General features: G+C 51.1%; 1 protein-coding gene across 4 annotated transcripts in view; it reads left to right on the forward strand.

The window, feature by feature from the left end:
* Nucleotides 1-24,784, forward strand: part of MYH14 (myosin heavy chain 14) — a 78,930-nt gene that overhangs the window by 31,830 nt on the left and 22,316 nt on the right. For 3 of the 4 annotated variants that reach the window (XM_059877086.1, XM_010815239.4, XM_010815236.2), the window contains 15 exons: nt 2,035-2,153; nt 3,364-3,516; nt 3,814-3,987; nt 4,317-4,490; nt 6,100-6,214; nt 10,006-10,193; nt 12,709-12,830; nt 14,953-15,022; nt 15,165-15,325; nt 16,522-16,630; nt 17,695-17,826; nt 18,664-18,870; nt 20,283-20,420; nt 22,520-22,643; nt 23,243-23,414. In XM_059877086.1, coding sequence (XP_059733069.1) covers nt 2,035-2,153; nt 3,364-3,516; nt 3,814-3,987; nt 4,317-4,490; nt 6,100-6,214; nt 10,006-10,193; nt 12,709-12,830; nt 14,953-15,022; nt 15,165-15,325; nt 16,522-16,630; nt 17,695-17,826; nt 18,664-18,870; nt 20,283-20,420; nt 22,520-22,643; nt 23,243-23,414 — 2,158 coding nt within the window. Of the gene's footprint in view, nt 1-2,034; nt 2,154-3,363; nt 3,517-3,813; nt 3,988-4,316; nt 4,491-6,099; nt 6,215-8,307; nt 8,407-10,005; nt 10,194-12,708; nt 12,831-14,952; nt 15,023-15,164; nt 15,326-16,521; nt 16,631-17,694; nt 17,827-18,663; nt 18,871-20,282; nt 20,421-22,519; nt 22,644-23,242; nt 23,415-24,784 lie in introns of all 4 variants that reach the window. The other variant, XM_015458254.2, reaches the window with a different exon arrangement.

A 24,784-nucleotide genomic window follows, 5' to 3' on the forward strand; every position in this document is an offset into this window, starting at 1 on the left:
TGCTGAGAACGTGAACAACACCAGTGTGCCAAAGAGGGGGTGGGCAGGGTCCTCCATCATCTCAGCCCCTCCCAGAGAATCACCATTAGCGCTGGGCATGTCTCCTCCTGGCCTCTGTGCTTTGCTTTTTTTTCCCTTTCAAAAGCAGGAGTATAGTTGATATTCCTTTTTTTATCAAAATGAAAATAGCTCTGCTTCTTTATTATAAAATAATACAATCTGGATGGGGAAGAAACTCTGGCAAGACAGCGAAGGATAAAGGCAGGGAAATTACCCATAATTACTGCTCACATTTTGGGGCAGCTCTCTCTGGGCTTTGTTCTATGTCTATATCAACGTGGAGATAATTATCACAGAAATGGAATCGTGCTTGACACCCCCTTCCCCTTGGGATGGGAAGAGCTTGCTGTCCTGATTATGAAACCCTATGGGCTCATTTTCAAAAGCTGTGCGACACAGAGCATATGAAGGAATGGGCATCCCTCTCTCTCTCTTTTTTTTTTTTTTTCGTGGTGGTGGGATGTATACCAATATCAGTACGGAGCCATGCAGTATTCAGGATCTTAATTCTGAACCAGGGGTCAAACCTGCGCCCCTTGCAGTGGACGCTCAGAGTCCTAACCACTGGGCCACTAGGGGAATCCGGAAGGAGCACCTCTGATAGTGTCATTGATCTGAGCTATTCCTGTGACATCTGGTGGGTTCACACACCCAGCAGGTGTGTGGTATGAACTCATTCATTCATTTGGTTTACATATTGGGGTCAACAAAGACTTTTAAAATGGTCCACATTAAAAAAAAAAAAAAAAAAAAAACCTTAGAAAAAGTTCACATGGAGGGCTTAGAACCCTGATAGGCCATCCTGTTACTGGCAGTGTGGTACTCCGTGCTGGGTTTGGGTTTTTGTGTGTGTTTTTTTTTTTTTTTTTCCATTTTAAGATATTCTTGGATAAGGCAGAATCACTGCAGATGAATTAGAAATTGCAATTGCAGAGAGAGAGACAGATTTAAATCTTCATCACCTCTCAGAAATAACCACTGCTGAAAAACTTCTCCTAGGTGTATTTCCTTTTTGCTGGTGCTGAGTATTTGTAGTAGCTAACTTCCCATGATGCAAGTGATAGAAGCTTCGAAACACTTCTTAAAGATCATTTTAATTCAGAGGCGAAAGAAGAAACATAACTGCCCGCACAGTCCTGCCTCCATCTTCTGCCAAAAGAGCCGTTGACATTTTGGCAATTATTTTTCCTACAGAAGTAAGGAAGATCAATGAATTTTTAAAGATTTCTTTTGGGTTTGGCCACCTCAATGGATTCTTATTCCAAGAGCTGTCCCCCCAACATCTTATTGAGACACTGTCCAACGTACAGAAAAGTTCAAGGAATTTTATACCAAACACTCAGATCCACCACCAAGATTCTACCATTGACATTTTACCACATTTGCTTCATTGATTATCTTTCCATCCTCTGTTCACTTGTCTTTTTTTCCTGGCACATTTCAAAGTTGCAGATACTGATAAAGACCCTTCAGCATGGGTATCATTTACTGGCGTCCAACATTTGTTTACAATTTTTTCTTGAACTTGAAGTGAAACATACATATCATGAAATGTACATGGCTTAAGTGTACCACGTAACAATTTATAATTATTGTTTACTTATTAAATAATTATTTATAATAATAATACTTAGTGGCTGCAGAACACTCGTTCAAATGGATGGACCCTGACTCTCTAACCAATCCCCAACCATTGGGCATTCTGGTTGCTTCCTGGTTTTCTCTATTGTAAATAACACCGTGATGGACACCTTCTTAGTCCAGCCTTTACTCACCTCCAGGTTTATTTCTGCCAACTTGGGGTCCCAGGAGGAGAATTGTTAGGCCAGAAAACACACACTTTTAGGACCCCTAATACCTCTAGCAGGAAAGGCTGGGGTCCCACCAACAGCTGGGGAGGTCGCACCCTCTCCCCCACTCCTCGCTGTCCCCACCTCCCAGTGCTGACCCCATCTTGGTGCCTCTCGCCCTCAGCTGCACAGAAGCTCTGCCGCCTCCTGGGCCTGGGGGTGACGGATTTCTCCCGCGCCCTGCTCACCCCCCGCATCAAAGTTGGCCGGGACTACGTCCAGAAAGCACAGACCAAGGAACAGGTGGGCGAGGCTGGGGGCAGTGGGTACAGGGAGAGTCCTGGATTTTTAAGCAGTTTATGCCTGTTCTTTCTCACTCACTCAGCAAACTTTGGCTGAATATCTGTTCAATTACCAACTCTGGTCTAGGTGTTAGCATAAAGGCAGTCGTGGAAACAAGGACCATGCCTTCAGGGAGCTCAAGGTAGTAAGGAATCAGATAATAGAAGAAACAGGGAGGCTTTCTATGCAGAGAGGGGTTGGGGTGGTCAAGAAAGCCTTTTCAGAGGAGGTGACATTTGAATTGAGGCTTGGATGGTTTAAGACAAAGGGAATAGCATGTGTAAAGGCCCTGAAGGTGGAACAAGCTTGGTGAGTTGGGAACATTAAAGAGATCAGTGAGGCTAGAGAGTTGGGGAGAGGGTGATAGAAGCTGCAGCCAGAGAGGTTGGAAGGAGACAGATTATCCAAGGTCTTAAGGGCTACAGTAAGGAGGTGAGTTTTCTTCAAAGTGCTTTAGGAGGCCAGTGAGGATGTAAGCCAGGGACCAATTTGATTCAGTTTGTCTTTTATAAAAATTCTCTTGTCTGCTATGTGGAGAATTGGCTCCAGGGGGCACCGGTGCAAGCAGAGAGACAGGAGGAAGCCACTGTCACAGTCCAGGGAAGTGATGATAGCGGCACGCACACAGGTGGTGCGGGGTGGGGGTGGGGGGGGGGGGAGAGGTGAACACGGACCAGCTATTTTCAGAATCCAATTCTGGGCTACAGCCTCCGCCTGACCCTCAAGTGCACTTGAGGTGCTGGCACAGTGGGGTACAGGAGACTGAGTGTCACACTGATCCAGGTTCCACTCTCAGTGAAAGAGCGGATGAAGAATCTGTGGCACAGAGAGGTTTATTCGCATGCCTCAGGTCACACAGCCTTTAAGTGGCAGCGCTAGGATTCCAACCTTGGTGTTAGGCCCCAGACCCCACTCTCTTCCCTGTTTTACAGTGGAAATTGGTTCAAGTGTTGGGTGGAGGATTCATGAACTAATGAGCCCCCAAGCACCTCATACAGGGCCCGGCACACAGTAGGCCTTCAGTAATGGTCCGCCAGTGTTAATGTCATAACTCTTGATGAGCCGCGACAGGGCGGTGTCTGCACCCAGAGTCCCTCCGCCAGCCCCCAGGGCTCAAGACCAGGGCCTCTGACGGGCAGGCCGGGTCCTCACTGTGCACCCCGCCCCGCAGGCTGACTTTGCGCTGGAGGCTCTGGCTAAGGCCACCTACGAGCGCCTCTTCCGCTGGCTAGTTCTGCGTCTCAACAGAGCCTTGGACCGCAGCCCCCGGCAGGGCGCCTCCTTCCTGGGCATCCTGGACATCGCGGGCTTTGAGATCTTCCAGGTCTGCTCTTTGTGTCTGGTGGGGGCTGGGAGGGCTCCACCACGCTGGCCTGGCTCTCCTTCTCTGGGTCCCTGTCCCCCTCTCCCGGGTCCCCATCCCCCTCTCTCTGGTCCCTGTCCCCTTCTCTCTCTGGTCTTTGACCCCTTCTCTCTGATCTCTGTGCCCCTCTCTCGGGCCTCTGTCCCCTCTCCGGGTCCTTGCCCCCTCTCCCTGGGTCCCTGTCCCCTCTTCCTGGATCTTTATCCACCCTCTCTGGATCCCCGCCCCTCTCTCTTATGCGTCCCTCCCCCACTGCAGCTGAACTCCTTCGAGCAGCTCTGTATCAATTACACCAATGAGAAGCTGCAGCAGCTATTCAACCACACTATGTTCGTGCTGGAGCAAGAGGAGTACCAGCGCGAGGGCATCCCCTGGACCTTCCTCGACTTTGGCCTCGACCTGCAGCCCTGCATCGACCTCATCGAGCGGCCGGTGAGCGCACGGCCCCTCCCGCCCCACCCCTCCACTTACCCGTGTCAACTTGGTCCAGCCTCTCCCCCTCTCTGGGCCTCGGGCTTCTCCATCAGTTAAATGGGGAAAACAGTCTAGATCTGTGTGACCCCTAGATGATTGGAACCCAGAATGTGCCTACAAGCAGCCTGGCTCCAATCAAGGGCTGATTGACAGCTAGAACGGTGATAGTTGTTCTCCTGTTTGCTAGTAGGTCCCAAGTGGCACAAGAGCTACAAATTAGCAGCAACCTAAGTGTCCAGTTTTGGGGGATCTGACTTAAGGCTTCTCCCTGCTCTCTCAATGGTCAGGCCAACCCCCCCGGACTCCTGGCTCTGCTGGATGAAGAGTGCTGGTTCCCAAAAGCCACGGACAAGTCCTTTGTGGAGAAGGTAGCCCAGGAGCAGGGTGGTCACCCCAAATTCCAGAGGCCAAGGCACCTTCGGGATCAGGCCGACTTCAGTGTCCTGCATTATGCAGGCAAGGTAGGGAACAGGGAGTGGTGGGGCAGCCTTGAGGCACGTGGGTGGGAGTGAGGATGAAGGGAGGATGCAAGGGGAAAAGTCATAGCCAGGCCAGGGGCCAGGAGTGAGGACTCTGATGAAGTCAGCAAAGCCTTCCTCAAGGCGGGGATATTTGCAGTAGGTTTTGAGGGATGAATAGGAGTTCACCAGGTGGAGAATTAGATGCGTTTTATTCATTCATTGGAGAAGGAAATGACAACCCACTCCAGTATTCTTGCCTGGAAAAGTCCATGGACAGAGAAATCTGGTAGTCTACAGTCCATGGGGTCACGAAGAGTCAGACATGACTGAGCGACTTCACTTTCCTTTCCTTATTCATTCATTTGGCCAACGTATGCCTTTTGTGTGCTCAGCCCTGTGCTGAGCAAAGCTGGGGACCCACGTCAGACATGATTCTGTCCTCACAAAATTCCTTATCTGGGAGGGAGACTAATACAGACCATTGGCATAAAAGGCTGATGGTGCCTTAACGGAGGCAGCTACAGAGAGTATCAAAGTCCAGAGGAGGAAAGCCAAGGAAGGTCTCGCAGAGGAGACTGATGCTTGATCGAGCTCTAAATCAAAGATCAGGGACTTCCCTGGTGGTCCAGTGGCTAAGACCCTGCATTCCCAATTCAGGGAGCCGGGGTTTGTTCCCTGGTCGGGGAACTAGATCCCACATGCCACAACTAAGAGCCGGTGCAGCCAAATAAATAACTAAAGGATCAGCAAGCATTTTCTGCCACTACTTTCAGCTTTGTGGAGCAGTCTCTGGCACAACTACTCAGTTCTGCCATCAAAGCACAGAAGAAGCCACAAGTTCACACATAAATGAAAGCTGTATTCCAATAAAACTTTATTCACAAAAGGAGGTGGCAGGCTGAATTTGGCCTGTGGACAGGGGCTGTCTGGCAACCCCTCGTCTAAATGATGAGTAACACTTACCTGGTGAAGGACGTGTGGAGAGGGGGCGGTCTTCAGGCTGAGGGAACCACATACCCCAGGGCTGAGCGGCAGGAAAGCCGTGTGTCCGAGAACTCAGCTGTTTCCCACACACTTTCTAAGATTGCCCGCGTGCCCAGTGCTGTGCTGGACTCTGACTCAGACTCAGACCCTGGCCTCTGGGAGCCACGCCGGAGGGTGGGGCAGGAGGGCACAGGCAGGGACTCGTGGTGGTCCAAGATTGTGACTCCCTGGGGAAGGAGCCGGCCCTGTGAAAATCCGCGGGGGGCGAGTCACAGGAGGCGGGAACGGCAGGCGTCAAGAACCTGAGGTGGAAAGGCGCTTGCACGTTTGAGGAAGAGTGTGGCTGAAAAAATAAGGAAAGAAGCGATGATACTGGGTGAGGTCATGGAGGCGGGGGCAGAGTTCTCCCAAGCGAAAGGCAGAAAGGGAAGAGCCAGGGGGCGGGTGGGTGAAGTTCAGGAGAGGGACACAAGGTGGCGCCAGCGCGCTCGTGAGCCGTGAGCACGCCCTCCGTCCCCCCCGCCCCCCCAACTGGGGGTTTTCAGCGCTTCTGGGAGGCTCCTTGGGAAATCCGAAGAGCCTCAGTCCACTCCCGCACCACCCTCCTCTGCCCGATCTCATTCAGGTCGACTACAAAGCCAACGAGTGGCTGATGAAAAACATGGACCCTCTGAATGACAACGTCGCAACCCTGCTCCACCAGAGCACAGACCGGCTGACGGCAGAGATCTGGAAAGACGGTGAGGACGCGCTTCCCCCGGCCCTGTCCCCGGAGCTCTGTGCCTCCCTTCACTGTTTCTGAACCTGACTTGTCTGCTCAGATACGGACCTGGTATCAGGACCGACAGCCTCACAATAGTGTTTCCAGTTAGTGACTGAGGGATCGATATTTCAAACCAGCTTCGCACCAAGTGATAAAACACTCCAGCTTAATCAGAAATGAAACAAGGATGCCCCCTGACAACACTGCTGTGAAATACTGTTTTGGTGATAGTAGTTTATGCAATCAGACCAGCAAAATAAACGAGCATATGAATAGTCAAAAGGAAGCTATGAAGTTAATTGTAGATGTCATATGCTACCCCCCCCCCAAAAAAAAGATCAAGAGATTTGACTGAAAAAGAATGAATAACAAGAGAACTCAGATGAGTGATGTTTTACATGTTAGTCAACTTTCAGACTTTGCTTTCCCTTCAGGGATTCGGGGAAGAAGGAAGGAGCAGAAACCAAGAGAGAGTTTTGGTTTCCCGCTCCAACAAGACCCATGTGAGTTTGGCCATCAGTCTTTTCAGATGGACACTCCTAGGAGGCAGATAGAAAAGCTGTGTCCATGCTTGTCTCCTATCCTTAGAGGAAGTTTGAGAGATGATTTATAAAACTAGCAAAACCCGCCTCTCTGTTTTCCCTGATTCCAGGTTTCCAGAATCTGTCAATTGTTTTAATCTTGTATGGAAGTAGAAATGTCCACCCATGCAATTACACAAGAAAACAAAATAATCAAGAACAGTCACTCCAAAACAAACTCAGAGCAAAATGGCATAGGGCATCTTGATACAGTGAGCTGATTTTAGACAGTATCTCATGCCATTTATACAAGAAGGTTTGAAAAGCAGTGTTTGAGTTTCAGTAACAGAACCAGAAGGACTTCCCAGGTGGTGCTAGTGGTAAAGAACCCACCTGCCGATGCAGGAGACATAAAGACACAGGTTTGATATCTGGGTCGGGAAGATCCCCTGGAGGAGGAAATGGCAACCCACTCCAGTACTCTTGCCTGGAGAGTCCCATGGACAGAGGAGCCAGGCGGGCTACAGTCCACGGGGTCGCAAAGAGTCAGACACAACTGAGAGACTTAGCATGCACACACGTGCAACAGAACCAGGTTCTGCTGAGAAACATCTCCTTCAGACTGAAAATCTCCCCTCTCAACCTCCTTAAAATTCATGCCCTATTCGTGGCCACGTGACGTTCCCCCAACCCCTCACATTCTCTACCCCACGTATGCTTGGCTCTCATAGGCTTCAAGAGAGAAAGTAGAAGTGGCAAAGCCTCTCGAGTGTCCTAGTCTGAAACCCAGCACAGTATTGTCTCCTCCACAGTTCTCCCAAACAAAGCACGTCCTAAGACTAGCCCAGATTCAAGGAGCTGCCAGTCCCAGAGTGGGATGGGGAACTGGGGCCATTTCTGCATCAGTCTTCACTACAGCTGCCCTGAGTCCAGAGTCGGCTTTGCTTTCTGGCATCCTGACAGCCCAGCATTGGGTACCCAGCATCCTTGGCAGCTCAGGGGAAGAGACCAGTGAGACATGCTCTCTTCAGAGAGGCAAACGCAACAAGCTGGGTGGGAACCTTGAGTTAGTCCTGAGCTTCCTGGCAGCCAGGGCAAAAAGGGGATACCTAATAGATACAGACCCAACCTCTAGGGAAAGAGGTTTTCTTTCCCCCACCCCCGCAACCCTGGGCATTAAATTCTCAGAGGACATTTATCCTTTCAGCCAACATTGGTGCCATCACTAGTCAACATAAATGTGAATAGGACAGTCTCCCTGGCTTAAAAGTTCGTGGTCCAGTGGTTAAGACTCTGCCTTTCCAATGCAGGGGGCTGAAGTTCGATTCCTGATCAAGGAACTAAATGCTACATGCTGCACAGTGTGACCAAAAGAAAAAAAAATTTATGGCTAAGATCAGGTTTCCGCTCCTGCTTTGCTGTGTGCTGTTGACTGATAACCCTCTCTTTTTCTTTCCTGCCGCCTTCTCTGTCCTCTCATGCCGCTCCCCTTGCATCTCCTACCCCATCTCCCTGACTCTTCCCCCATCTGTCCTCACCGCCCCCCCAGAACACGGGGGCTTGCAGCAGTTCTCTTTCCTTGGCTCCTTCCCACCGTCGCCCCCAGGATCTTCAGGGAGGCACAGCTCTGCCATTTCTCCATCAGGGGGTGGGTGTTGCTGTGCATCAACGGGTGAGATTTCCTGCACGAGGAGGGTGGGCCCTTTGGACCGGGAACCTGTTTTGAATGTCTATCCCCTTTCCTCTCCATCCAGAGATCTCCCCCTCGTCTTTTCCCCCCTCTTGTCAGCTCCCTCAGCAGTTTCCAGATTCTTTGTAGCAGCACAAGGCCTTCTTCGAACTAAACCACATGTAAAAATACAAACAATTATGACAGTATTAAGCTCATTTGGGGTTTTTTGTAATATTGTACAAAAACCCGGACGAATCTTTTGGCCACCCCTCTATCAGCTGGCATTAACCGAGCATATAGTGTGTGCTGTGTGCTGCGCAGAGCCCTTTACTATTATCAACACATGGAATCTTCCAGACACCCAATCAGGTGTTAGAGCTCTTACCCTGTTATAGATGAGGACATGGAAGCCCAGAAAGGTTAAGTCATCTGTCTGAGGTTACGCAGCCAGTAAGGGACCGAGCTGGGATTCGAACCCAGAGCCTCCCCTCTCATCTGTCCTTCCGATGATAACTAGGAGCATGGCGGTGGGGGCTGGGAGACTTAGTCCTGGGGAGGGAAAATATCATATCTGAACCCTCACTGCTCACCAAGCTCTGCTTTCCGAGAGAATTATCTATTGATTCCATAACCCTCACGACTGGGGATTGCAGGCCATCAGATTCTGCCCCAGCTGCAGGTCCTGGAACCGCACGTGATTTAATACATTGAATTTGTGACAAAGGAGAGGCTATTGCTCTCTAGCTGAAGTGACAGCATCAAATAATAAAACAAAGTTACAGAACCTTCCTGGTGGCCCCGTGGCGAGGGTGCCATGCTTCCAGTTCAAGGGCCCTGGGTTCGATCTCTGCTCAGGAAACTAGATCCCACGTGTGACAAATAAGACCCAGCCAGCCAAATAAATAAATAAATATGTATTTTTAAAAGACAAAGTTACCATCAGGCCTTTCTGGGAAAATGGTGACTTTGGAGGTAGTTGGTATTATTTGTTTTTTCTTTTCTTTTTTAAAATTTCTTTTTTATTTTTGGCCTTATTTTAAATATTACCTTCTTTCAAATATCATAATAAAGCCACATTTCACTGCATTTTTAACATGAGACTGTTTTAAGTTCCTAAAAATGCACCTGTGGTTATCACCCTTTTCTTTCTCTGTGCCTCAGTTTCCTCATCTGTCAAATGGGGGTGACTCTTATAGGCTTATAAATAAGCCAATGTATGTCAAGTGCTTTGAGCAGAACCGGGCAGAGAATTGGTGCGAAGGAAGCATTTGGTATCATCATCATCATTTGCTGATAAGGAAAATGGAGAAGAAGGGTCAGGGTTTGAGAGGATTCACACCACTTTGGTTCAGATCCTGGATCTTCAGATCCTAAGTTGTGTGGCCTTGGGCACAGTTGTCCAGCTTTCTGAGCCTCAGTTTGCTCGTCAGCCCAATGAGCTGATAATACCTGCCTTGCTGGGCTATGAGAGATGGCTCATATACAAAGTATCAGGTCTTATAAATAATGAGATCCTTGACTTCGGCCAACTCAGTCCCCTAAAACTGACCCCTGACTTTATTCTTTCTCCCACAGTGGAGGGCATCGTGGGGCTGGAGCAAGTGAGCAGCCTTGGGGATGGCCCGCCTGGTGGCCGCCCGCGCCGGGGCATGTTCCGGACAGTGGGACAACTCTACAAGGAGTCCCTGAGCCGCCTCATGGCCACACTCAGCAACACCAACCCCAGCTTCGTCCGCTGCATCATCCCCAACCATGAGAAGAGGGTGAGCGACCTGGCCTGGGGAGGGAAGGTGGCTCTGGGGGGAGGAAAAGTCCCATTCACTGAATTTAGTTGGAGCTATGTCTGGTCCCAGGCTCACTTCTGGCTGTCTGTCTGTGTGACCTTGAGTACATTGCTTTCCCTCCCAGGCTCATGGCCCTGTCAGGAAAATTCATTCATTCATGGGGCTTACATTTTATTGAGCACCTACTAAGTGCCAGGTGGTAGGGATACAGTGAAATCAAGGAGGGCTCCCTGGAGGAGGTGAGGTCTGAGCTTGGAAGGATAAGTGGTATTTCAAGCTGCTTGTGCAAAAACCCAGTAGTTGGTTGGAGTATGAAATGTGCAAGGGATAGAAAAAAGGCCGCTGGAGCTAGGGAGACCATGCCTGGCCTCCAGGCCATCAGTAAGTTTTCTAGTTGGGAAAATCAGAGAATAGACCCTGTAGAGAAGGGTCAACATAAGAGAAGATGAAACTACAGAATTAGGTGCTTGGGGCTTGTACTGTCCTCAGGAAGTAGGAGCTGCAGTTATTGGGGAGGTGGCTCTGTGTGTGTGTTTCCCTTCTCTGTAAATACTGTGTGTATGTTAGTCGCTCTGTTGTTTCTAACTCTTTGCGACCCTGTGGACTATAGCCCACCCGGCTCCTCTGTCTATGGGATTCTCCAGGCAAGAATTCTGTGGTGGGTTGCCGTTTCCTACTCCAGGGGATCTTCCCAACCCAGGGGTCAGACCCACATCTCTTGCATTTCCTGCATTGGCAAGTGGATTCTTTACCGCTGTGCCACGTGGGAAGCCCCTCTGAAGTTGGAAAGTGGCTTAACAATCAGTGACCTGTCAGGGTGTAACTGGCAGGAGTTTTTCTTTCTTGGTGGTATATAAAATAACAATGTGTTTTATAATTGAGGGTGCCTTATATTTGATGAAACATGGTATACGTGGACTCAGCCACGTCTCCATAGAACCCTGGTCCTTTTACGTGGAAAATGGTGCTTAGAGTTTAAGATGTGGGTGTTCGGTGTGCTCAATGGTATCAAGCTGTCACTCCAGGGAGATTCCAGCATGTAGATGAGGTTGAGAACAACTGATCTAGAAGTCCATAAAAAAAACTGGTTATTGTGTTGATTACTCTGGAGGCCTGGGCAAGGCAAGAGTTGTCTTTTAGAATGCATGGTTTTCGTAGTGTTTAGATTTTTACCAAGTGCCAGGTAGTAGGGGTACAGTGAAACCAGGGAGGGCTCCCTGGAGGAGGTGAACACTTCCTGGGTTTCCTTGGTGGCTCAGTGGTAAAGAATCTGCCTGTCAATGCAGGAGATGAGGGTTCCATCCCTGAGTTGGGAAAATCCCCTGGAGAAGGAAATAGCAACTCACTCCAGTATTCTTGCTGGGAAATCCCATGGACAGAGGAGCCTGCGGGGCTATAGTCCATAGGGTGACAAAGGAGTCGGACTCGGCTTGGCAACTAAACAACAGCAAAAATATTTATATATTTATTTGGCTGCACTGGGTCTTAGTGACAGCATATGGGATCTAGTTCTGCCACCAGTGATCGGACTATGCCCCGCTGCATTGGGAGCCCAGAGTCTCAGCCACTGGAGCAACAAGAAAGTCCTTGAAAGTTAACTGCCCAAAATAATAATGTATGTGCTTTGTTCACCTTCCTAGACTATGCTATGCAAATTCAGCCTTCCCGCGCGCCTTCCCCTCTACTCTGTTCTTTGCCACGCAACGCTGTTAATCATTTACTTTTGACGTTTATCAATGATGTCTTGCGGAGAAGGAAATGGCAACCCACTCCAGTATTCTTGCCTAGAGAATCTCATGGACATAGGAGCCTGGTGGGCTGCTGTCCATAGGGTCGCACAGAGTTGGACATGACTGAAGCGACTTAGCATGCATGCATGCATTGGAGAAGGAAATGGCAACCCACTCCAGTATTCTTGCCTGGAGAATCCCAGGGACAGAGGAGCCTGGCGGGCTGCCGTCTATTGGGTCACACAGAGTCAGACACGACTGAAGCGACTTAGCAGCAGCAGCAGCAGCAGTGATGTCTTGACCTCACTGTCAGTCTCTTGCAGTGGACAGTGAGCTTCCCCGGGGGCAGGCATTTCTGCCTGGCGTATAGTAGGTGCTCAGTAAATTATAGGCTGGTGGTTCAGTTGCTAAGTCATGTCCGACTCTTGCGACCCCATGGACTGTATGTAGCCTGCCAGGCTGAGTCCATGGGGTTCTCTAGGCAAGAATACTGGAATGGGTTGCCATTTCCTTCTCCAGGGGATCTTCCCGACCCAAGGAGCAAAGCCGCGTCTGTTACATCTACCTGTACTGGCAGGCGGGTTCTTTACCACTAGGGCCACCTGGGAAGCCCAAACTTATAGGTTGAACCAGATGAAACTGCCTACCGTTTTCCACCTGCCCAAACTGCCATCCACCTGTGTTCCCCTGCCGGCTGCCGGCCGGTGCATGGCGCCCCCGTGTGGTGGCCGCTGACCTCGCGTGTCTGTCACTGCTCTCCACAGGCGGGGAAGCTGGACCCCCGGCTGGTGCTGGACCAGCTGCGCTGTAACGGCGTTCTGGAGGGCATCCGCATCTGTCGCCAGGGCTTTCCCAACCGCATCCTCTTCCAGGAGTTCCGGCAGCGGTGAGCGGCATGGGTGGGGTGGGGCCAGGTTTGGAAGCCGCTGCATCTACATTCAAAGCTCCCCTCTCCCGCGCCGCTACTTCTGGGCTGGGCGGGGGTGTGGCCTCGGCGCGAGGGGAGGGGCGGGGCCTCTGGGCGAGTTCCTTTGGTTGCTGAGTCTCAGCTTACTCTGTGTTGTGGGAGAGCAACGTCGCCTTCAACGTCCGCTTCAGTGGGCTCCCCAAGAGAAAGGGCATAGAGCATTACGTTGTAATCGGTTATCGCAACAAGCGTTTCTTATAAAAATGCAGTCGAACAAGAGAACAGAAAATATCAACATATAAGATCCCTAGTGATTGAGAAAGTCTGATACACACATTTCTCAATCACCAATAAAAACTATGGCACTTTAATATTTGATATTAATATATTATGTATATGATATTTATGTGCATGTATATATACGGTAAATATTAAAACAAAAGTTATGCTTCACACAAGCTGTATGTAGCAGAATCATTCACTGAGAATGAGAGCCCCATATACAATTTAAAATTTTCCTATTAGCCATATTTTTAAAAGTAAAAAGAAACAGGGGGAATTAATGATAGCAAGAGAGTTTATGTAACCCAATACAGCCAAGATATTAGATCATTTTAACATGTAATCTGGAGAAGGAAATGGCAACCCACTCCTGTATTCTTGCCTGGTAAATTCCATGGACAGAGGAGCCTGGCAGGCTACAGTCCGTGGGGTCACAGGAGTTGGACACGACTGAGCACCCACGCAACATGTAGTCAATATAAAAATTTAGTAGTGAGACATTGTGCATTATTTTGTTTCTTACTGAATCTTTGAAGTTCAGTGTATGTCTTCCATCCATAGCACATCTCAGCTTGGACACAAATTTCCAGTGGTCAAAGAGAAATATACTCCTATTAAGACAATGAAATTGTGTTGAAAAGAAAAATATTTTACACTGCTTCAGTTTTCAAATTGAAGTTTCATTTAATTAAAATGAAATGCAATTACAAATCCTGGTCTCCAGTTGCCCCAGCCATCTTTCCAGGGCTCTTTGTAGTTGCGTGTGGCCAATAGCGTTACATTGGACAGCTCAGGTCTGCAATTTCCTACTCAAAGTGTGGTCCCTGGATCAGCAGCATCAGTATCACCCAGCAGCTTATTAGATATGCATATTTTTGGGCCCCTCCCCAGACTTACTGGATTAGGATCTGCATCTTAACAAGATCCTTGGTGACTGAGAAACTCTGATACACGCAGATACACACACACACATTTCCCAATCACCAGTTTAAAAATATGGCATATTAATATATGACATTAATATATCATGCATATGATATATATGTGTGTGTGTATGTTATATATATATCATATCCATATTTTTAATGAAATGTCATGATCCAGGGAGCGGGCATAGAAGGAGAAAGGCGCTGAGGATGGACACGTATGTGTTTAATGAAATGTACTTTTCAAATTCGGATTTGCACAGAGAAATGTAAAAGAAACATCTGTAAGGCACTTAACTCAGGACCTGACACGTAATAAGTTCAAAAACATCAGCCCCCATTTGTTATTCTCACACTTCCGAGACGCACCTTTTTTTACATCTCAATGACCTATGCACGTATTCTTGCTAAGTCACTTCAGTTGCATCCAACTCTTTGCAACCCCAGTGGACTGTAGCCCACAGGCTCCTCTGTCCATGGGATTCTGCAGGCAGGCATAATGGAGTGGGTTGCCATGCCCTCCTCCAGGGGATCTTCCCAAACCAGGGATCACAACCGTATCTCTTAGTCTCCTGCATTGGCAGAGGAGTTCTTTACCACGAGCGCCACCTGGGAAGCCCCAATTACTTATGGTGTTGGTGTAATTAAACACTTGTAATCAGCAAGTGCTGTGTCCCAGGAGGAGAGCTTTTATTGATGACATTGCTTCTGGTGGTGATATCGATGCTCTCAGGCTGGTGAGCGACCCTCGGTGATATTTGAATATTTCTTTCTGTTACTGTTCCTATTGTCGTTGTTCCTATTGTTATTTGTCCCTCTGAGCCCAGTGCCTGGCCGTGGTGACAGTTTGCTGTTACTCTTCACCCTACCCTACCCCTCTCCCCTCATTGCAGGTATGAGATCCTGACGCCCAATGCCATCCCCAAGGGCTTTATGGATGGGAAACAGGCCTGTGAGAAGATGGTGAGTGAGAGGTGGAGTGCAAGTGTGTGTGTGTGTGTGTGTGTGTGTGTGTATGTATGGTCTCAAGGGGTGGAGAAGGTTGAGCTGGAAACCTCCCCACTCCTCGCCCCTCCTCCTCACAACCCCTCCCTGAACCCCACAGATCCAGGCCCTAGAATTGGACCCCAACCTCTACCGCGTGGGACAAAGCAAGATCTTCTTCCGGGCAGGCGTTCTGGCCCAGCTAGAGGAAGAGCGGGACCTGAAGGTCACAGATATCATTGTGTCCTTCCAGGCAGCTGCCCGGGGATACCTGGCTCGCAAGTAGGGCTCCACACTATCTCTTGGGGTCATATTGGCCACGACTGGTTCAGGGAGGGTTGATCAGATGTCCCCAGAGGCGATGCAGGAAGAGGTTGACCAGCTGGGTCCAGATGGCAGGGCCTCTGAGATGGTAGAAGGGCTGAGATACAAAAGGATGGAGCTACTAGATGCCCAGGCTTCTTGGTTCTACAGTCCCTGAGGCTCCTGAGTGATGCTAGGACCACAGAGAAGAGTTCAGTTCAGCCATAGGGCGACCAACCATCACAGTTTGCCTGGGACTGGAGGTTTCCTGGGATGCATGATCTTCGTGCTAAAACAGAGGAAGCCCCAGGCAAACCGGGTTGAGGTGGTCACCCTAGTGGCCAGTACCTCGAGGGACTCCAGTCTGGAGGAGGAGACATACACCAGCACAAAGGGTCACAGTCCAGGGTGAGATGTGCTTCAGTGGGGGTCGTAGAGCTGCAGCGAGAGGCCCTGCAGACCAGGTAGATGAAAGACCACGGGAAAGGTGTTCCAGGCAGGAGTGACAGCCTGCCAAGGCCTGGTGATGTGAGAGCCTGGCACATTTCAGGAAGGCGGCGAGTTTTCAGGAACGTCCCCTTCTCCCTGGGAACTGGCCCAGAGGAAGGATCAGAGAATAAAGGACTCCCCAAACACCAGGCTGAGAGGCAGGGACTGTGTCCAGGGGCAGTGGGAGTGGCAGAGGGCCGAGTCAGCTGTGGGCGTAGAAAGACCTCTCTGGAAGCATGTCAGGGATGGGTTGGAGGCTGGGAAGGAAGCTGGGGTGTCTGGTGGGGTAGAAAATGAGATCTGAACTGAAGCTGAGGCAGGGGCAGAGTCAAGGGCAGAAAGACTGATGAACTGCCCACACAAGATTTACCGACAATAGAACAATGCTCGCACACGGCTGGTGCGGCTAAGTTGCTTGTCATGTCTGACGCTTGTGACCCCATGGAATGTAACCCACCAGGCTCCTCTGTCCATGGGATTCTCCAGGCAAGAATACTGGAGTGGGTTGGAATCTTCCCAGCCCAGAGATGAAACTCAAGCCTCTTTCATCTCCTGTGTTAGCAGATGGGTTTTTTACCACTAGTGCCACCTGGGAAGCCCAGTAGACATTTAATAATGGTTGCTAAGGGGACAGGGCCTGGAGGGGCCGCGTGTCCCTTCTCCCACCTGCCTGTCTCCCCACCCAGGGCCTTCCAGAAGCGGCAGCAGCAGCAGAGCGCCCTGAGGGTGATGCAGCGGAACTGTGCGGCTTACCTCAAGCTGAGACACTGGCAGTGGTGGCGGCTCTTCATCAAGGTGAGGGCATCTGGAGGGGTGACCCCAGTGGCAAGGAGACAGGTCCTTGGGGCCAGGTCTGCTTGGGCAAGTGACTTCCTTGGTTTGGGCCTCAGTTTTCTGCATCTGTAAAATGGGACCAATCAGCCCAACACTTGTTCCTTGGGATTCTTCAGTTAACAAGTGACAGAAAATCCGACTCAAACCAGCATGGATAGTAGATTCGGGATAGCTTTATGTGCAGCTGGGTCTAGGGTTGAGTTGGGTGTCCCTAAGATCCCCTAGAATTCAGGGATTCACTGGAAGGACTCACAGAACTTAGAAAAGCTGTTCCACTCGTGGTTACAGTTTATTACAGTGAAAGGATGGACATTAAAGTCAAGAAAGGTAAAAGGCGCACGGGGCATAGTCCAGACTTCCATTTGGGTTCTTCAGGTGTGGGTGGGGCTGGCCTGTTTCTCCAGCCAGAATCACTCAGTGTAAAGTGCGTCTTTCATCATGGACTTGGATGAAGAACTTTGAGGCACACTGTGAGTGGCCAGTGGCTGCTGTAGGCAAAGCGATCCCGTAGCAAAATGGGACACTTTTAGTGCTGCTTGTCATGTACCCTGGACTGTTCTAGACTCTTGGTAAATATGAAGTCATTCATGCATTCCGAAAACCCTGTGAAATAGGGGCTGCTATTATTCCCAATTCTGTTTGTTTTTTGGCCCCAGCGAGGGACATGTAGGATCTTAGTTCCCGGACCAGGGATCCAACCTACGCCCCCTTCATTGAAAGCACAGTCTTTTTCTTCTTCTTTTTTTAAATCTGTGGCCAAACCAGCAGGCATGTGGAATCTTAGTTCCCTGACCAGGGCATCGAACCTGTGCCCTCTGCATTGGAAGGCTGAGTCTTAACCACTGGACCGCTCGGGAAGCCCCTCTCATCCCACTTTTCTAGATGAGGTGACACAGGCAGTAGTGGAGGAGCTGGCATGGGAACCCAGGAATGGGACTCTCCTCAGAGCGTGAGCTGTTAGCTTCCGAGCCCAGTGGCCTCCCACGGTGGGAGCCAGCCATCCACACCCCCTCCTGTCCCCACAGGTGAAGCCGCTGCTGCAGGTAACGCGGCAGGATGAGGTGCTGCAGGCGCGGGCTCAGGAACTACAGAAAGTGCAGGAGCTGCAGCAGCAGAGTGCCCGCGAGGTGGGCGAGCTCCAGGGTCGGGTGGCGCAGGTAAGGGGCGGGGCCATCGCGCGGGGGCGGGGCCAGTGGGTGGGACCGGTGGTGGTGGGCGGGGCTTCCGACGGAGCCCGCTGCAGGAATAGATTGCCGGCCGAGTTTCACTCGGGCGGAATGGGGGCGGAAACTGTGGTGTGGTGAGCAGTGAGATGCAGGGAGCAGGGTCCTGGGGATGTGGCCAAGGTATCTGGTGGGAGTGGGGCTGGTGCTGCTGAGACAAGATGCTCGGTAGCTGGTCCAGCACGGGGGCAGGGCAGAAGCCCAGTTTCGTGGCGGGGCCACCCTCCGCAGGCGGTGGACCTTCCACTGTTGCCAGCATTTCTGGTATCTTAAAATAACGCCGAGACAGAGCCCTTCTCGTTCATTTTTTCTGTTTGCTTTTTCGGAGTTATTTCCTTTGGTTGAATTTCTAGGCGTGGGAGTAGTAAATGCAATGTGAGCTGACAGAAAGTCCTCCAGAGGCCATTTCTCTGGAGGATGGACTGGAGATGGAGAAGCTGGAGGCTGGGAGGCCGAGAAGAGTCCACTGGGAGAGGATGAAACCTGAGCCTGTTAGGGTTATGGGAGCAGAGTGGGGCGGCAGGGGATGGAGGGGGACTGACGGACTATAGGGAAGTGAGGGAGAGGGCGGAACCCAGCTGGCTGACTCGGTGACTGGGGCTCATCCTGAGATGACGGGCAGGTTGGGGGACTGTCTTCCATCCCTCCCTCCTGCCCCCCAGGCCCCCAGGCCAGACTAGATCAGGGGGCAGGAGACCCTGATGCTCTGCGGAGGGCCATCCTGGGAGCACTGCCTAGCAGCCGCTGACCTCCCCTCCACCCCCTCCCCAGCTGGAAGAGGAGCGTGCCCGCCTGGCAGAGCAGCTGCGCGCAGAGGCAGAGCTGTGTGCTGAGGCTGAGGAGACCCGGGGCCGGCTGGCAGCCCGGAAGCAGGAGCTTGAGCTGGTGGTGTCCGAGCTGGAGGCCCGCGTGGGCGAGGAGGAGGAGTGCAGTCGCCAGCTGCAAACCGAGAAGAAGAGGCTGCAGCAACACATACAGGTCTGCCCACCCACCCCCTGCCTGCGCCGCGAGGCCACCTCCCCCCACCCCTTCTGTTGACCCCGCCCACCTCTGCTTCAGCAAGCCCTGCCTCTTAAAAACAAGTCTCAGTTCAAAGTGGCTTAAGCAAAGAGACTACTTTTGTTTGTTCTTTTCAAATAATGGGAGACTCTAGACTCTGTAAGCTTCAGGCATGGCTGGATCCAGGTGCTCAAGCAGTCGCCTCAGTACTCTGCCTCTCTCCATCTTCTGGCTCCATTTGCCTCTGTGCTGCTGCATTCTGAGGCTGGCTGCCCTCCCTTGGTTCCCCTTCAAAATCCACAGATGTGTTCTACACTTGAGGCACATCTCAATTCAGATGCTAAATTCTCACTGGCAGGACTTCATCGGCATTTGTGCTCCATAACTTCTTCAGTGGAAACACGTAGATTCATATCCCCAACTTGGTCCAAACATACTTCAAAGTTTCCCAGTAATTAATTGAGTGACTGGTTTTCAGTTTAAGAGAAGTTGAGATAAATTGAAAATTCAGCTCCTCAGTCAGACTGGTCACATTTTGAGAACTCAGTAGCATTTTAATCATTGCCTCTTGACCCCATTGGAGAGGGAGAGCCCTGCCCTGCGGTTATGGAGATGGCCTAACACACCACACCTGATCCTGGGCAGATGTGCTAGAAAGCAAGTTACTGGTCACAAATACTCACAGCCTGAGGAAGGCAGACACCGTGACATAGAGAGTCACAGTGGGGTTGCACTCAGGAATGCAGTGAACCAGCTGCTGCTATGGGAGGCAGGCTTAGTAGTAACAAGAGAACGAGGTGACCCCACTTCCCTGCAGGAAGATGTGATTGGTTTGTTTATTTAATTAATTATTTATTTTTTGGCTGCACCACATGGCATGCATGATCTTAGTTCTCTGGCCAGGGACCCCACCCCCATGCCTCTGAACTCATGCCTTCAGCATTGGAAGTGAGGAGTCCTAACCATTGGACCACCAGGGAAGTCCCAATTACTTTGTTTAAATAATTCCAAGGACTACCAGGTAATTGAAGTGCACTAGACAAGGATAAGCAGATACCCTGTCTTGTCCCCAGGATATAATATCTGTATCCTATAGAGATATTGTGTATAGATATCTATACAGACAGTGTAGACAGTGTATAGATATTGTATGCTGGGCACCAGGTTCAATGTCTCCAACAGTGCCTGGCCCCCCTGCCAGGCACTCAGTCAATGTTTATTGAGCCAATGAATGAAAGTAATAGTTGGGTCCTTCCCAGCCCTGCCCAGAGTGTGGACCTGTTTGAGCCACAAGCCCCGGGGGTCTGTGAGCCATCCCCACCACCCCTGTCCGTCCCATCACACCCCAGTCCCCACCCCTGGGTCCTCACCCCACCTCCTCCACACTCCAGGAGCTGGAGACTCACCTCGAGGCTGAGGAAGGGGCCCGGCAGAAGCTGCAGCTGGAGAAGGTGACGACGGAGGCAAAGCTGAAAAAACTGGGGGAAGATCTGTTACTCTTGGAAGATCAGAACGCCAAGCTGAGCAAGGTCAGTGGCCGGTGAGCCCCCAAGCGTGGAGGGTGTGGGCCCACTGGTGGGCTGGGTCCCTCTCTGCATCGCCCACCCCCAGCATGCCCACCTCTAGGAGTCTTTGGATTCTCCATCTTGGCTGTGTCTCCCTTGAACTTTTCCCATCTCCTAGCCTCTCTGTCACAGCTTCACTCCAGCCAGTGTTTACTGAGCAGCTATTATGAGTCATTCTTTATCTCTGTGTCATCAGACACCCCAAAGCCTCATTGCTAAAAGCAACCCCCATTTCATTACATCCCATTGCTCTGTGGGTCCACTGGGCTATGGTCCCCTTAAAGAGTTGCCATGACATGATGGCAGGGGCTGGAAGGTGGTATCTGGGTGCTCCTTCATGCGGCCTCTCTGCTTACAGGAGAGCCTGGGTTTCTCATCTGGCAGCTCAGGACTCCCAGAAAATGAAGCAGAAGCAACCAGGCCTCTTAAAGGCTTAAGCCTGGAACTGACATCACTTTCTCTGAATTCTATGCATCAGGCGTTGGCAAAGGTTTTCTCTAAAAGGCCGAATAGTAAACATTCAGGGCTCAGCAGGCTGCTCTGTTTCTGTGCCAACCACTCAAATCTGCTGTGGTAATGTGAAAGCAGCCACAGATGGCCTGTGATCAAATGGGCGTGGCTATGTCTCAATAAAACTTTATTTATAAATGCAAGCAGTGGGCCAGGTTTGGCCTGCAGGCTGTGATTTGCCGACCACTGAGATTAAAGCCGGAGAAGGCAATGGCACCCCACTCCAGTACTCTTGCCTGGAAATCCCATGGATGGAGGAGCCTGGTAGGCTGCAGTCCATGGGGTCACGAAGAGTCGGACACGACTGAGTGACTTCACTTTCACTTTTTACTTTCGTGCATTGGAGAAGGAAATGGCAACTCACTCCAGTGTTCTTGCCTGGAGAATCCCAGGGACAGGGGAGCCTGGTGGGCTGCCATCTATGGGGTCGCACAGAGTCGGACACAACTGAAGCGACTTAGCAGCAGCAGCAGCAGCAGAGCTTAAAGCAGACTCAGTCTAGATTCAAGGGGTGGAGAATTGGACTCTGTCCATGGCTGGGCATGTGGTGAAGAGTCTGCCACCATCTTTAACCTGCTCAGGGTTAAACCCCTGGGCTAGGCACAGGGGATATGGCATTTAACTAACTAGAAAAACATTTCTGTCCTCACAAAGGCATGGGCAAGGGGGAAGCTAGCTGAGTCACCCCAGGAAATCAACATAATCATACACTGCGAACGAATTATAAACTGTCAGAAAAGAACAGAAAACTGTGGAAGGGGATGGCCTGACCTGCACTAGGTGTGGTCAGGACAGGCTTCCCGGAGGCAGTGTTGCCTGAGTTGAGAGCTCAACGATGCACAGGAGTCTTCTGGAACATTCCTTGGATGCAGTGGCTCTTCTCTCCTACTCTGTTCTATGTCTTCCTTTTTAAGGTAGTGCCAACCCACTGCCTAGACTTCCAAAACCACTCACAGTATGAAAAACGCTGCTCAAAAAATACATAAATAATGAAAATAAGTAAAAAAAAAATAAAAAGACAGAAAAGAAAAAAGTGCTGGTCCAGGCCAGTGCTTCTCAAACTCCCATGTGCCCAAGACTCACAGGGAGAACTTGTCAGAGTGCAGATTCTGACTCAGCAGGTCTGGAGGGGGGGACCCTGAGATTCCATTCCTAACAAGCTCCCATTTGGTGCTGATGACGCTGGTCCGTGAATCAGACCTGGAGTAGTGATGAGGCTCCAGTGCTCACCCGTGCATGCAGCTGAAGTGCAAGGATGTTCAGTGCAGTGTTGTTTATAATAGCAGGTGATTCGAATCAACATGAGCATCCATCCGAGGGCCGTCGGGTTAATGAATGGGGGTATCCTTCCAATAGTGGGAGTCTATGCGGTTAAGTCTGATGGGGGTGTGATGGGTTCATAGACACTAGGGACACTAGGGAATGGGAAAGGAGGGAAGGGGTGGGAGCAGGAAGGGTCAGGGGAGGAAGGAGGTGAGCAGAAACACAGATGGGAATGACAGCCAAGATGAGCAGAGCCCCTGACTCCCACCCCCACTTCCCACTGTGCTCAGGAGCGGAAGCTGCTGGAGGAGCGGCTGTCCGAGTTCTCATCCCAGGCAGCCGAGGAGGAGGAGAAAGTCAAGAGCCTCAATAAGCTTCGACTCAAATATGAGGCCACCATTGCGGACATGGAGGGTGAGCTCCCGCCCCCCAGGGGGGCCTATGCACACTCCAGCAGGGGCGAGGGTGGGGTGGGGGGACAGCCCTCATGTGCTGTGGGGCCTCAGTGGTCACATCTGCTAAATGGGGGCAGGAAAGAAGGCTGGGGACAGGTTGTGTGTCCTCCTTCCCAATCCAGTTCTCTTCCTATCTCCTTGGTATCTTGGGTGACTCTAGCTGATGGCTCCACTAACTGTTTCAGACACTTTTTTTTTTCTCGCTCTGTCCCTTGCTGAGGACTCAGAAGCAGAAACAGAAGAGAGGGAGCACAGGAGGAGGCCGGGGGTGCAGGGAGAAGAAGACAGGGCAGAGCGAGCCGGCTGGCCGGCAGGGGCTGGCGGGGGCGTGGGAGCGGTGGGGGAGAGGACGGCCTCTGGGGTCTGCTGCGGATCAGGACCAGTGGGCTATCCCAGGGGTGGGGAAGCTGGGAAAGATGGGGAGGGGTGGAAAAAGAGGCTGAGCTCAGCCTGACGCCCTGAAAGTGCGTGCGATGACTGGGGCGAGGGGGCTGGGGGTCTCCCTGGGGGTGTGGGTCTGGCTCCCTCATGCGTGGCCCACACTCCTCCTGCCTGCAGACCGCCTCCGGAAGGAGGAGAAGAGCCGCCAGGAACTGGAGAAGCTGAAGCGGCGGCTGGACGTGGAAGGCTCGGAGCTGCAGGAGCAGATGGCGGAACAGCAGCAGCGGGCAGAAGAGCTGCGCGCCCAGCTGGGCCGCAAGGAGGAGGAGCTGCAGGCTGCCTTGGCCAGGTGCGGGGTGGGCCGGCGGGGCGCGCGGCACGAGGGCGCCGCCTAGCGGCGATGGAGACGCCCGGCTGAGACCCGCTAACCCACAGAGATTCAGTGTACCCTTCTGTAAGATGGACACAGCCAGAGTTCCAAGCCCTCCTGGTTAAGGGAAAACTGAAAGCGGGCCCTGCGTGTCTAGTAACTTAGTTTCTTGCACTGAGGCCAGAAAATGCTTTTTTCTTCCTATCCCCCCTCCCCCTTCCTCTCCCCAGCCTCTCAAAGCTGAACCACTCAGAATCTGCTGTGATTGGATAAGTGATCTGGCCGTCTTAGGAATCATAATCATCATAATGCCAGCCATTCACAATTATTGAGCGCTTACTGTATGCCAGATATGGCGCTCACTGTTTTAGATGCTTTTCACCCTTGCGACCTTAGGCGCCCTTGTGTATGGATGCAGCTGGAATTCAGAGCAGCTACAATGTTGGGGAAATGTGGATTGCAGAATCGATGGGACATGGGTTGGTGGAGGGGAGTTAAGAACTGTGCACCCTCCAGCCTGACTTCTGAGTTCAAATCCCAATTCCTCCCCTTTCTGGCCTCATGACCTCACCCGAATAACATCACCTCTCAAGTCTTAGTTTCTCTATCTGGAAAATGGGGGTGATTATAGAAGCTCTCCCAGGGTTAGTGTAATAGTCGCTTAGTCGTGTTGGACTCTTTGTGACCCTATGGACTGTAGCCCACCAGCCTCCTCTGTCCAATGGATTTCCTAGGTAAGAATACTGGAGTGGGTTGACATTTCCTTCTCCAGGGGAATCTTCCCAACCCGAGGATTGAAACTGAGTCTCCTGTGTTGCAGGCAAATTCTTTACCATCTGAGCCACCAGGGAAGCCCAGGGTTAGTGTGGGGGTTAAATAAGAAGGCGCTGAGGACATGCTTCGCACAACCTAGGGCCTCAATTGATGCTGTGGTGTGTCTGTTCCTACTTTCCATTATCACTGTTATTTTTTTCCCTTTTGCGTTGAGGTGAAATTCACATAGCAAAATTAACCATTTTAAAGCATACCACTGAGGGGTATTTGGTACATTCACAATGCTGTGCAATCACTACCATCACCTCAAAAAAAATCCTATTAAACAATCCTTCCCCATCTCTCCCTCCCCTTAGCCCTCGGCAACCACCAGTGTGCTTCCTGTCTGCCTAGATTTGCTGATTCTTGCTACTTCTCCTAAGTGGAGTTGTGTAACACATAGCCTTTGGCACTTATGTATTACTGTTTCCATCACCACCCTCCTGGCAGTCCTGTGACGTGGGCGGTCATGCTCTCTCACAAACTGGGAGCCTGCAGTTCAGAGAGGCTGTCACTTGCCAGGGCAGGTGGCCAAG

This window comes from Bos taurus, chromosome 18 (assembly GCF_002263795.3).
Source record: "Bos taurus isolate L1 Dominette 01449 registration number 42190680 breed Hereford chromosome 18, ARS-UCD2.0, whole genome shotgun sequence".
Taxonomy (NCBI): Eukaryota; Metazoa; Chordata; class Mammalia; order Artiodactyla; family Bovidae; genus Bos; species Bos taurus.